Source organism: Camelus bactrianus, chromosome 12 (assembly GCF_048773025.1).
Source record: "Camelus bactrianus isolate YW-2024 breed Bactrian camel chromosome 12, ASM4877302v1, whole genome shotgun sequence".
NCBI lineage: Eukaryota > Metazoa > Chordata > Mammalia > Artiodactyla > Camelidae > Camelus > Camelus bactrianus.
The window spans coordinates 49,263,750-49,277,070 of record NC_133550.1 but is presented as its reverse complement, the minus strand read 5'-3'; the positions used below and the strand labels follow the sequence as shown (position 1 = coordinate 49,277,070).

The 13,321-nt window shown below is 36.7% G+C and overlaps 2 protein-coding genes across 3 annotated transcripts in view; one reads left to right on the top strand and one right to left on the bottom strand.

Annotated features, from left to right (window-relative positions):
* The window catches only part of ACSS3 (acyl-CoA synthetase short chain family member 3), a 133,669-nt gene extending 124,729 nt beyond the window's left edge, over window positions 1–8,940 (top strand). The window contains exons 14-16 of the mRNA XM_010958811.3: window positions 6,690–6,789; window positions 6,872–7,047; window positions 7,899–8,940. Of these exons, the coding sequence (XP_010957113.2) occupies window positions 6,690–6,789; window positions 6,872–7,047; window positions 7,899–7,967 (345 nt within the window). The 3' untranslated portion in view covers window positions 7,968–8,940. The remainder of the gene's footprint in view (window positions 1–6,689; window positions 6,790–6,871; window positions 7,048–7,898) is intronic.
* Window positions 8,941–10,800: 1,860 nt separating this feature from the next.
* PPFIA2 (PTPRF interacting protein alpha 2) overlaps window positions 10,801–13,321 on the bottom strand; it is a 389,231-nt gene continuing 386,710 nt past the window's right edge. For both annotated transcript variants that reach the window (XM_010958810.3, XM_045519411.2), the window contains one exon: window positions 10,801–12,204. In XM_010958810.3, the coding sequence (XP_010957112.2) occupies window positions 12,176–12,204 (29 nt within the window). In that variant the 3' untranslated portion in view covers window positions 10,801–12,175. The remainder of the gene's footprint in view (window positions 12,205–13,321) is intronic.

Here is a 13,321-nt window from a genome sequence, read left to right as displayed (position 1 = left end):
TACAGGGCAGGGCAAGTCAACAGGGAACCACTCTCAAGGACTAGATGGCTGCTGGTAGGGAGGGCAGGTGACACTGTCTCTTTCCAAGCTCTCTTGGTGTAGAGTTGGGAGAACCCAGGGCTCCACCCCCAGGAGGCCACACCGTGATTGGGGGGAAGGTAAAGAACTCAGCTCTTTAGCTGGCATTTACCTGGTGTAAGGCGGGGAGAATCACGAGGTTGCTACAGCTCCAAGGGAAAGAGGGGCACTGCTGCTCTGTTGGTTTCATCCGGAGTGGGGAGGATGACATCAAAGTGATGCTGCCTCCCAGCTGCTCTGCTCCTTCTCCTGGACCTCTGGGTAGACACAGCAGGCCTTTCTTGGGGCTTTTCCTGCCCGCACTTATTGGCAGTTACTTTGGACTGCCCTGGAACCCAGGCAGTGAATGAATAAATGAAAGAAAATGCCTAAGGTAGTATGATTGATAATGCAGTGGGATAAAACAATTGCAGAATCACAGTTTAATTCCCTTTTCTCTAATTAAAAGTGGTCACCTTGTCTAAAGGTTGTCTTTACCTTCAGCAGCAAATTAATGACTTAACACTTCTTGTCACGTAGGCTTTTTTTTTCTTAGTGACAGTTGGTATGATATTGAGTAAAAGGGAAGAGAATTTTTATAAAATATTTTGAAACACATGACTGTTGCTTGCTACTATAATATTATCTTTTTAACCAACTGAATCTTGTGATAACCTGAAATTGAAATTCATGCTTCATGTATTTTGGTGTGTTGACAAAAGGTGGTTCTGGGTGCATGAACTTTTAATTTCTTGCTTGTAGGAGATTACTGCCAATATTTACCTGCATTTCTGGTAGACTCAGCTAATCAAAATACGGAGATTACATGTGCACAGCTCTTATTATCAGTCAAAATTCTTAGTTCTCTTTTTTGTTTTTAGAGTGAAAAGCGTCAACCTATTCAAATATATACTGTGCTTTAACATGTTCCTACTGACGTCCTTCTCACCATATGTAACAGCAGAGGGAGGCAGGCAGAAGACAGGCAGTTAAAATGGCAAAGTTGAAAAAAAAAATTGTGCCAGAATCCATGGCACCTATCAGGAATTTTGTCTCTGGGTCTTAGAGAACCAGCACACTCTTGAGAGCAACTCTCAGCCTTCAAGCTGTCTTGAAGTAAATGCCTCCCTTTATATGAATTAAATGATTAACTCTTTATTGTATATTTATGCCTAATAAGGAAATTCATATCTCATTTTGTACCAGGTTTGTCTTTTCCATATTGGAATCTGTTAGGGGATTGTGAGCCAGCATTTACCAGTATGATATGGAAAAGTTCCCAACTCCTAGCAAAATTGCTTAACAAATTGGTAATTCGTATTTATATTGATGGCATAACCAGTTTTTACTAAAGTGCCCAGACCTTATTTTATATGTTAATGCTTTATCAGGATTCTCAATAACGAATGCTGGGCTCCACTTTGACTTTTTGAAATGGGACTTGAGATTGTTACTCCATTGAGAGTCTTATTTGTGGAAAATAAAAATAGACTGAATGTTGTTTATATATATAGTGAAAATATCTGAGCTTTTTCAGATAATATCTGAGCTTTTCCCAAAGTAAGACTTGTGGATTTATTACCTTACATAAGACCAATTCAAGGAGAAACTATTAAAATTACTACATTAAAACCATTGCAGGAAACTCAATGTTCGGTTATCAACATAAGAAAATGGAGTCCTAGCATGAATGTTAAGTCCTTTTATAAATTTAAGAAGACAATATCCTTGAAGATCCCAACACATGTGAGAGCCTTCTGTAAATATTAACCATCAAATCTAGTTGAGCAGTTGGTTAATCGTTGAAAGCCTAGCATCTAGCTAGGCACTTGGGACACTCTGGTGGATGTTCAGGATATTCTTAAGAAAATTGTGCCCCAGGCCTGCCAGTTGCAGTCTTGTGAGCCAAAATCACTAGAAGTCCGTGTGGTCCTTTTGCTTAGGTCTCTTTCACTGTTGCGGGCAGATCTTTTCGTACAAAGACACCTTCAGGGGACAAGTTGGGCTCCCTGATTTCATTCTTTCACCAGTAGCTTAAGTTTTAGTTTGTTAAGGAATCCTACTAGTATCCTTGGGAACTTGGAAATCTGGTGTTAAAATACTGCACTGACAGCCTAGGGCAGTGTTCTTGTGTAGTTTGCCCTTTTGAAGGTTGTTCTGAACAGTGCATCACTGTTTTCCAACTTAGTTATTTTGCTCGCTGTTTTAGGAGTGCTTTCTTCAAGATTGAATATATTTCCATAAAGTGTGCGTTCAACAAAGATACCGTGCAATTTTGTTTTCTACCCAATGTTAAATGACTACTGGATTTAAACACTTGTGAAATTGCTGAATGTTTTCCTGGGCACTGATATGAATATTGATGGAGATGTGGAATCTGACAGTTCCTTAGATGACTCCAATGTCAGAGGAAATAAAACAACATTCCTCCTCTTCCCAGTGCAGAGACAATCTCCCACTGCAGAGTGGCTTCTTTACAGCTTATGGCTTATGAGGGCACTTGATTTAAACTAATTTTTCTGAAATTTGCATACTTAAAAGATAATTAAGAAACCTGTGTAATTCAGCCCACTAAAGCCATGAAAATATTAAAATCCATTAGAATTTACACAAAAATGGCAATACTTCAGAAACAGTGAATGACAGATATTTGCCAGGCCTGTTACCATACCATTTATATACTCACTTTTGGGGAAACAATGATCTTTTAAGTTGTATCACTTCTTTGGGTACTTGAATACCAGTTAACCACAGATGCTTCATGGATTTCAGATGGAAGGAATGTATGAATGTGGCTTTTGATTTCTCCCTGTAGGACATTTGGTTGGCTTCTGTCCCTCATATGTTGCCAAGACATATTTTAATGCTTTCCTTTTTAACAATTCAGTTATTGGACTCCTTATTTGGCATGCAAATGTTGTTTGTGGAGCCAACATAGAAGGCTGCCTCCCTTCCTTTATGGCATCTTTTTAACGCTGACAAATTAATATAATGTTTTATCCACTATAATGATGAACTTCATTTACAGATGGTCCAGCATTCTGGAAATGATCTGTCCCTCACAGATTTTTAAGAATTTATCTTCAGTTGCCAAAAATGGGAAACTTGGATATTATACAGAATTGTGTAATGTATTTCTTCTGATTTTAAAATACTCTCTGCCCTTATAGAACACCAGTTAGCATTTTCCCATCCGCTTCTAAGAACACTAAAACCGAGGATGGAAACATGGCAAAATTAAAATAACAAGGTGAAAACGTGGCAAACTAGAAGTTCTGATGTTCAGTTCAGTTAAAAGTACAGTCATACTGGTTAGCGGGCAAAATACCTGGACATACTTTTTTTTTTTTTTAAACAGTGATTTGAACAGATACCTTGGCACTTAAAAAACTCAAATTTAGAAGGCATGTGGCACCAGGAAGAACTTTAATAAATGGGTTTTTGACAATTAAAACTCTGGTTAGCCAGGTACAAGTGTTTTTCTCTACTAATTAAGGGAATATTAAATCAGAATTAAAGAATTGAACCCACCAAGTCTGTGTCCTATCTGCTGTAGACAAGGTCTTCTCTCACATGGACTGGCTTGGCGTCTGAGTACTAGCTACCAAAATAAATCCCTGGCAATAAATTTGTCTCTGCTCTCAACATATGGACCTGAAAAGTAAACAAGACCTTAAGAAATGGGAAAGCTGTTGGAAACATTTTGAGGGTTCACATTGAAGCAGTGAGAGAAGGTGGTATCCTGTGGTCTGTGTAGTAATTGTTTTGCGGAAGCTTTTAGTCAGACCCAGCTAATGGAAAGAAGGCATGGGCACATTTACCTCAGCAGTGAAGTTACTAAAACACATAGTACAAAACCATTTATAGAACATGTACTAGTCTCAGCACTGTAGGAGCCAAAAACTATGTGGATGGCAGCCCTGACCACTGAGGACTTCAAGTCTGATGCTCACAGTAGGCTGTGGGAGGAATCCTGATTTGCATGCTTCATTAGGGGCAGGGCGAGTTCGTACACTGGTTTGTACCAAACATGTGAGCAGTCCATCGAGTCTTCTAGGAGTTCAGAGAAGAGAAAGCTCATTTTCAACATGACTTAAGTTTTTTTTTAGAAAGTTTGGAATTTTTAGTGGCATATTTCAAATTCTGTTTTTCTCCTCCCTCTCTGGCTGTGCCTTTTTGGTTGAGTTTGTCAGCTGTTCCTTTTTCATATGGTCATTAGATGTTGGAGTTCTTTACAGCTTTTACCTTTCCTTCTCTTGTCTTTCTCCCTAAATAATTTCATCCATGTCCATAGCTTTCACTATCTTCTGTACATCAGTGACATTCAAATACACATCTCCAAAGTAAGACTCTCCTCAGATCCAAGTGCCTCAACTGGGATGTGTAAAAGGGACGTCAATGGAATAGCTCCAAGATGTAACACATGATCCTTCCTCCCAAGCCTAGCCCACAATCACATTTTCTGGCTTAGAAAATGACACCACTATCCAATAACCTACTCAAGCCAAGAACCACAGGGATCTTTAACTCTTCTGACTTCTTGCTTCATATCTAATTTATCATCAAATTTTCATTTTACCTCTAAAGAAACTGGGATCTTTTTATACCCACTACCATACCTTAGTCTACTATCATAGCCTCTCAGGTGGTCTCCCTGCGTAAACTGTGACACCCAGCTTCAGCAATCCTCTAATCGTCACACTGAGACGAAAGTAAGTTTATGCTTTTCAAAATCCATTCTTCAGTGGAAGAAGTCAATCTGTAAAGGCTGCATACTGTATGATGTCAACTATGTTAACATTCTGGAAAAGAACTTTGGAGACAGTAAAAAAAAAAAAATCAGTGGTTGTCGGGAGTTATCTGGAAGTGACGGATGAACAGGCAGAGTACAAGGGATTTTTTTGAGCAGTGGAACTATTCTGTAAAATACAATAATCATGGCTATGTGGCATAAAACCCAAAGCTTGTACAACACCAAGAGTAAAGTCTAATGTAAACTGTGGACTAGGGTGAGGATTCTATGTCAGTGCTGGTTTTTCAGTCCTAACAATGACCCCACTCGGTGAGGGATTTTGATGGTGTGCAGGCTGTGTGTAAATGGGGGCAGGAGGTGTATGGGAACTCTGTGTTCTCCGCTCAGTTTTCTGGTGAATCTAAAACCACTCTGAGAAGTAAGGTTTATTTAAAAAAATCCATTCTGATGATGCATCGCTCTTTACTTCCTGAAAGTGCTTTGTTGCCTTCCCAGTGCTGCTAAAGTAAGAGTCGGATGTCCCGAGCGCAGCCCTTCTCTCCCTCTGTAGCCTCATTGCCTCTTGCACCATTCTCACCCTTGCTCTCTGCTTTCCAAGCCACAGTGGTCTCTCTTTGACTTGAGTGGTACCTGCCCAGTCTCTCCACGGGGCTTTTGCTTTGCCCCTCGTCCTCGCTTAATCAGTGTCTATGCAGCCTTTACGCCTGTGCTCACCGTCACTTCCTAAAGGCAGGCTTCTCTGAGACCCATATTCTTCTGCTGCCAAGTTTGTTGCTTTTGCTAAATCTCTCATTTAAAAATCCAAGTTATTTCCCCAGAGCCTGCACTGCTTGTGTATTTAAACATCCATTCTAGTTAAATATTCATTATTATTAATATTGCCCTCCCCCACTAGACTGTAAGCACCATGAGGCAATACTCAGACTATTTTTGCTCACCGCTGGAGCCTAGGGCAATAAAGGAGGTTGGAAGATAGGAAGTATTTAGTGTTTGTTGAATGAATGAATGGAAGAAAGGATGCGGACTGTCAAGCTAGTTCTTGGTTACAAGTTTGCTCACTGTCTTCCCCAGCTGTTAGGGGTTTGGAGTCACTGACATATATATTAATCTCTCAGAAAAGAACCGTTTTAACATTCATTTTTAAAAGTTTCATCACAGCAGAATTTTTTTTAATTCTAAGCTTCTGTATTTCACGTGGTTATTCAAGTCGGTAGGTTCTATGATTCCAGACAGAAAGCTGCTTTGCTCTTTAAGACATTTAGAGCTTAGGGTGAACAATATGAAAATGGTTCCTCAACTGTGGTGATTGTCTGATATCTGGGCTTCACTTCGTGTCCAGCCTCTTCTCCATGTTGTGGAAAATCCTCTCTGGATGGGCAGTCACTCAGGAAAAGCTGTGTGTTCTGTTCATTGCTCAGGAACAGAGGCAGAAGTAAAATCACTATTTATTGGTGGGGCTGCCTTGGGTTCCTCTGTAGGGTATCCTTACGGTAGCCAGCACTAAGGCCACATCACTGTTTTCAGAAGTTCCCTTGTGGGTGATTTCCAAGTGGTATCCACTGCTTATTTTCCTTGACTTCATTAATAAACAATTGAGATGAAGAAACAATTCCCTTGCTTTCCAGGTAAGCTAAGCAATTGGTCTTAATTACTGTCAGCCCTTAGTGAGTGACCACCACGGGGAGCCCAGCCATTTACCTCAGTGATAATGATGTGAACGGTGAGGTGGTAGTAATTTTCACACAGGCAGCTACGGGTTTTTGAGTTCTCTGACATGGACTTTTTCTCCCAATTGAAATTATATATACTGTGTGTATATATTCATACATATATATATATATTTTTCACATATATTCTAAGTGAATTTTTTTCATTACAGTCTGTTCTTTCCCACGGCACTGTGGCTGACTGTGCCGTTGTTGGCAAGGAAGATCCTTTAAAAGGTCATGTCCCGTTAGCACTCTGCGTGTTGAAAAAAGGTGAGCGATCTCTGGTCCTCCCTGTTTGGGCCCTGAGTGATTCAGGTCAATTCAGAGCTTACCATCTGAACTTTCTCCCTAGATTTAAACACAACAGAGGAACAAGTTGTAGAAGAAATTGTGAAACACGTTAGACAGACCATTGGACCCGTGGCTGCTTTTCGAAAGGTGGTGTTTGTCAAACAGTTACCCAAAACCAGATCCGGCAAAATTCCCCGCTCAGCTCTGTCTGACCTTGTCAATGGCAAGCCCTATGAGGTAAATTATCAAGGATATTTAATGCTCGGTTCTGAAGTGTTTTCCCCTATTTCTTTGGCATCAACAAAGCTCTTAAAAATAGTTCTCAAGCATGAATTATATCCCTAACAAACACGTAATAGTACTTTTTTTTTTAATGTTAAGGGGGAAATTGCATACCCATCCTCTGTGTAGGTATGAGGGTTTTGGAGAGAAACACAGATTAAGACTGTGTGTTTTAATGTTAAGAACCCTTTTGTGAAAATATATTACTATTAGTAAACATGTCAGTTAAATTCAAACAAACTTGTGGAAACTCAATCTTATTAAATTAAAGATAAATTTCCCTTCATTGCAGTCATTAGTGACTATTAGTGAGAAAGCAAAAAGTTGAGGCTGCTATAGATATTTTAAAGGTGGCAATGGATGTATATACTCATTATATTTCTTGTTTTGAGTGAAAAGTATTTTAGGAAATTCAAGCATATGCATTCTTTCAATTTTGCGCACATTACACGTGCATAGATGTACATATTTTTAATCATCAAGATCTAATAAACAGTGATGTAACGAACAGTAAAGAGTAGTTGTATGAGCAAATGCAAAAAAGAAAATTCTTTCGACAGAATCAGCATATTGAAAGACCCATAAGAGAAAGTACCACCTAGGACCAATAGTTTTGCTAACTGAACCATTTCTTTTCTATAGATACATTTTAAAATTTAAAGTTCAAAGTTCCCTATTTTTGAACATTTCTCGATGAGTATGATAAGATATGGGGAAAACAAGATTGCACATAATTGTTTAATTGTATAGAAGAGTAGAAGGGGTTCAAGGAAGAGCCTTCATCTGACTCTTAATCTTCTTTCCAGGTGACTCCTACAATTGAAGACCCCAGCATTTTTGGGTACATAGAAGAAGTACTGAAGCAGGCATCATGACTTCTTTTGTTTTTTTTCTTTTTTTTTGAGTCACTTTTCTAATTAGAGTCAAGTTTTTGGAATTATTTCCCAGAAATCATTATTTACATAGAAATTACTTGCAAACTGTGAATTGTAAAGCTTGGTCTAAGAAAAATCTACTTGAAGACTGGTAAGAGACCTGTGCCTTGTATTTGATTAGACCAATTAGCACCATTACCAGTTGCCGGTAACATGACTCATTACAGGTTTTCCAGCACTTCAGTTTAAGAAAGATATATCCAAGGTATGATTTTAAAAAACTGTATCCCCCCCAAAATATTTTAATTGAAAATGACACTAATATCAAGCCACTTCCTGAAATTAGGACTCTGCATGCAGCTTTGACCAAAATCTAAAACTCAAGTTGAGTCAATTTTCTTATAGAAATTCTAATAGTTTCTAATATTCTTGAGATGCCCACATGCATGGTTATTTAAATGAAATGAATGAAATGGGAAGTTTTAGGTAATCATCTAGACATGATTTCCTAGATAGGAAAATCTATTTAGTCACACATTTCCTGAGGGAAGCCTGGGTACCAGAGTTCAGCCCTCTTTTGTCTTTTTGTTACTTATTCAAGGGAAATCAACTTGCCTGACAGAGAGCCTAGAAGTCAGTTAATCCAATCTCGTCAGAGAGATGAGGGCTCCTTGGAGCCCCTCCCTTGTCAGGTTCTTAGTTGACTGTGTACTTCTTAATGATTCCAGCTTCTTTTGGAAAGGGAATGATGTAGAAATGGGTACACTGGCAAGGAAACCTCCTAAGAAAGAAATGTCAACATTTTTACATAATGCTAAAGACCAGGAAGTGTTTTAAGAGAAACCAAAAATCCAAATGTTATGTGAAATCTCTAATTTTTAAATAACTTGCTAAAAAAATTGTCCCATCCAAGCACATCTTTTCATGTAAACGTCTATGAAACTATTGAGCATTAAAAAATAATAACTGAAAATGAGTCTTTGTTAATGAGCTTATGGTAATGTGCCAATTAAAAGAGTAGATACAGATATAAATTTGACTTACTTAAGGGTCTACATGATATCAGTTATCAAAGAATGCATTTAAACAAAAATATACCATACTCACTGAGTCCTTGATGGTTCTCAAAGTAATCCTCTTTCAGTCCATCAGGAACATTATTTTTAAGAGCAACTCTCCTAATATAATAGTCTGGGTGCATGAAAGATGTATGAGACATAATAGATAAGAGCTTATTTACTTACTTGTTTCATAAAAATTGCTGACAACTTGTATAAAGACATTCTGAAAATGTTAGGTTCTTTTGAACTGTAGGCTATAAAATAACTGGCTTCTCAAATTACAATGTTATTTGCTTAAATTGACTTTTTGATTATTACACCTGAAAAATATATTCATCTAGTTGTTCCCTTTAATTATTTTAGTAGCCTGAGTTAGACCATTTAGATAGACTTTCAACTTAAAATTTGAAGCTGTGGCATTCCTTAAACTCTCTCTTCTTTTGGGTACATTTTATCCATTATCACAATTGTAATCTTAAGAAATAATACATTTTTTAATGTCTTAGCATTTTTTTTTTTTCATTTAAAATTCAGTTAACTTGACATGGTAGATTCTTTAGCTGAATGTGTATCATTGTTCATTTGCAAAGTATAAACTCAGGCAGATCCAAGAATTGTGTAAAGGTTTTTACCTCTTTGATCCTCTTGCACATTTTTCCTGGTAATCAAATCTGAAGGGACTCTTGAGCAAGCAGGCTTGAGTTATTTTCTAGCTGAGTAGGACTGGAAAACAGTGCACAAGCCTGGGGAAGTGGCGTTTTCCTGTATCTGGCTGAGGAAATCGATCTCCTTTGCAGGGTCAGAGAGAGTACTGTTACTCTCATAAGAGTAAATGTGGAGCAAGAAAGACACAGTCAAGTCATCAGATTGCTTAAATTTTTGAAGGAAAATAAAAAGAATTTTCTATTTTAATACTTACCATAAAACACTTTCACTTGGTGGTACTTAACATATTTTGAATTATATGTGTCTTTAAAAATAACAATGTTACTAAAATGTAATCTTGCTAAATTTGCTGAAATAAATTCTGCAAGTTCTTCTTACAGTATTTTCATAGAATGTTTTACTGTAAGATATTGGAAAAATTAAAATATAAATATTTTCAAATCTATAGAAAAGTGTTTGCCAATTAATTGAGTTGTTTTGCTTGTGAAAATGCATTAAATATATACAAATGAGAACTGCTTTACATTTAAAAACAGTCTTATTTATAGAAAATTATATTTGTAAAGTCTCTGATTTATAAAAATATGAAAATGCATAAGGCTGATAGAGGGTCAAAAGGAAGAAAAACCAAGGTTCTAAGCTTAATCCATTAAATGGATATTAGAATGTGGCAGAAATGATCTTATACATTGAAAAATATTTTATGGTCTTTGAGGCAACTAGCTGGATCTTTTATATCCCTATGTGTTAGAGTCTAGTAGAAAAGATTACTGTTTCTTACTAGGTGATCTCTAAAGGAGAAGCACTGTTTCTGCAATTAATTTGTGCATAACAGTAGATGTAAATCTATTTTGTATTATGATGACACCATTGTTTTATATTAATTTCATTTCTGTAAGTAAAGCTCTTTCCCATTGCTTCTAATCAGGCAACATTTTTAGAAACTTTAAAATCACTCTTATAAGCAAGTTCAGTGCTCCCTCTTGAGGCAGACTCACTTTTGAAGACAAATATTAGATTGAGAATCACTAAAGGCATGATTTTCATTATAGTTTAAGTAATTTTTAAACTGGATGTGACTAGAAAACAAAGCTTAAACAGAGAACTGTAAGTATCTTTTTTTTTTATTGACAATGGAGAAGGTTTCTGTTACCATTACCTTTGACTGAATCTGTTAAACAAAAATCGACATCAAAAACAAATGTAATGTACGTGCAAACATAGCAAATTAAATACAAAAAAGGAATTACTAGTGACAGGTCTTGCGCTTAATAAGATCAACCAGCAGAAAATCAGCAGTTAGATAAATGTTGTTATTATTAAATAGGTTTTCCTTTAAGTCTCCCATATAAACAAAGAATAAACAACAGTAACACCACCAAATAAAGCCACAGGGAAGAGATTACTCCTCTATATTTTTGTACATTATATATGTTGATCATTCTGTCTTTCTTCTATTTCCTCTGATAAGACTGACTTCAGGGAAGTCACAAGGCCTTCTCAGCTAAAAGCATATAACGTTAGACATGAGTCTGGCTAATGCCCTGTTACACTGACAAAAGGGAAGGGTTTCTGGGTGTTTTTTTTTTTTTTTTTTTCCCAGTGGAAATGACCTCAGACTCTGCAGTGGTTGATATTCACTGAACAGTGCTGGCTGGCGGTTCAAGATGTTTGGATGGACATGTCGTTTTTAGTAAAGAAGTTTTTTTTTTTCCTTTAGTCCACAGGTAACAAGAGAAGATAATATTTTTTTTCTTTATAAATTCTTTTTTAATAATTGCTTTTGACTTGTAAACAGTTTGGCTTTGTTCTGTATTGAAAAGGAGATCGAGCCATCACAGTGCTATTTCTGAAGATATAGGACATCCCTGATTGCCTTTAAAGGTCTATTTTTGGCTCCAGTTCCAGGTTAAATCATTCTTTTTTACATGATCAGAGGCAGGTTTTCAGCTTTAAGGATTGACAGACTTGAAGGAGAAACATGTGGAAGCATAAGACATGCTTCCTGGAAACATCAATTTGACTGTTACAATTCAAAAACTGTAAAAATGGTGGAATGGTAAAATACAAACAGTACTTGGAATTGTCAAATGTTTGCACTCAAGACTTCATGAACTATATATTTTATTTCTTTAAAAAATCATATTTATATCCATTTACATAAGACTTACACATTTAAAAAGAAATACATACACAGTAATACATAAATGCCTAGTATATTACAATAAAACATGTAAAACGCGTGGCTCCATTTCATAAAAGCATCTGTTGTACAGAATTTATGATGTGGATGGTGCTTATTATCCAAATGACTTAAGTATTTTCTTACAATTGTAGTAAACTAATCAAACTTAATATCTGACTCCCCCCCACCCCCAAATCACATTTTCAGCTTAAATGAACCATGAGTTGTGGTTATTTCCTTAGAATTCAGTCTTCACAAAGGTTTTCACTGCTTGTCTTCTTGGACGGTAGTGCACTTTAGGTAGAGTAGACTGAAAAGACGACATCTAAAATACGTAACGGACAGCATTAGTTGACTGAAAGGTTCAGACAGGAAAATCTCCCTCTGCTAGTCCTGGTGCACCTCCATGCATCCTGCCTACTTCTGTCCCAACAGACAATGAGGAGGAGATCATCTCGGGTCTAACCAATAGCTCTATGTAATTAACATTTGCTCTTCTCCAATTTTGTGCAGGCGAGCTTCATAGATAAGATTTGCTCAATTTTGTCAAGGAAAGTGTGGCAGTGATATAAACACAGATAGATATTCACAGAAAATGTCAGCAGTCCTTCTGAAAAATGTCCAGCTTGCTCAAATGAGTTGAGTTGACCTATTCCATGGAATAGATTTGTATTCTAATTCATATATTTTAGAGCTCTTCAAGAGATACCTTTATTTAATTGTGACAAAAACATAATGATAATCATAACATAAAGAATTTGGGTCAGTGATGTGGTGTCACTGATTCCTTCCAGTCATAATAAATACACTTATGGAAAGATCGCAATTAGTATCCTGATACAAGAGAAATCATAAATAATGTGTTCTGAATTATTTTAATTGAAAAAAGTGCTAGTGTTTCATCAAAATATAACTTTGTTGTCCCATATTAACTTACTGGAAATAAATACCTATATCCCATTTAATGGTAAAAATTAGAAAATAGGAACTAGAATGCCATGCACAAAATACAGATTGCAAATAGTTAAAAGTCATTCTACCCATCAGTCAAGAGCTAAGAAGCAAGCACTACTCAAAATATTAAATAGTCATCTGTAACTTAGTGAAGTATTCAGTTCCTGGGAAATTATCATGTCATGTGTAGCAGCTATTACAAACAGAATTTTGGAAAGCCTCTTATTTAGCCAAATTATTACATACTTTTAGATTACGCCTAATGAGATGCCGAATCATATACCATAATTAAAATTTTAATGTTAGGATTTTACATTCTGAGATGAAATCTCTTATCTGAAAGCTTTTTGTTGTATCAGCAGCAGCTTCATATAGTGACCCAAATAAGGCAGCGTATCAGCTCCTGTATGAGGGTACAAAGACCATCCATAAACTGTGTGGAGCTTTTAGTTCAAGGCAATGAATAAACAGCACAAGATGAGCTGTTC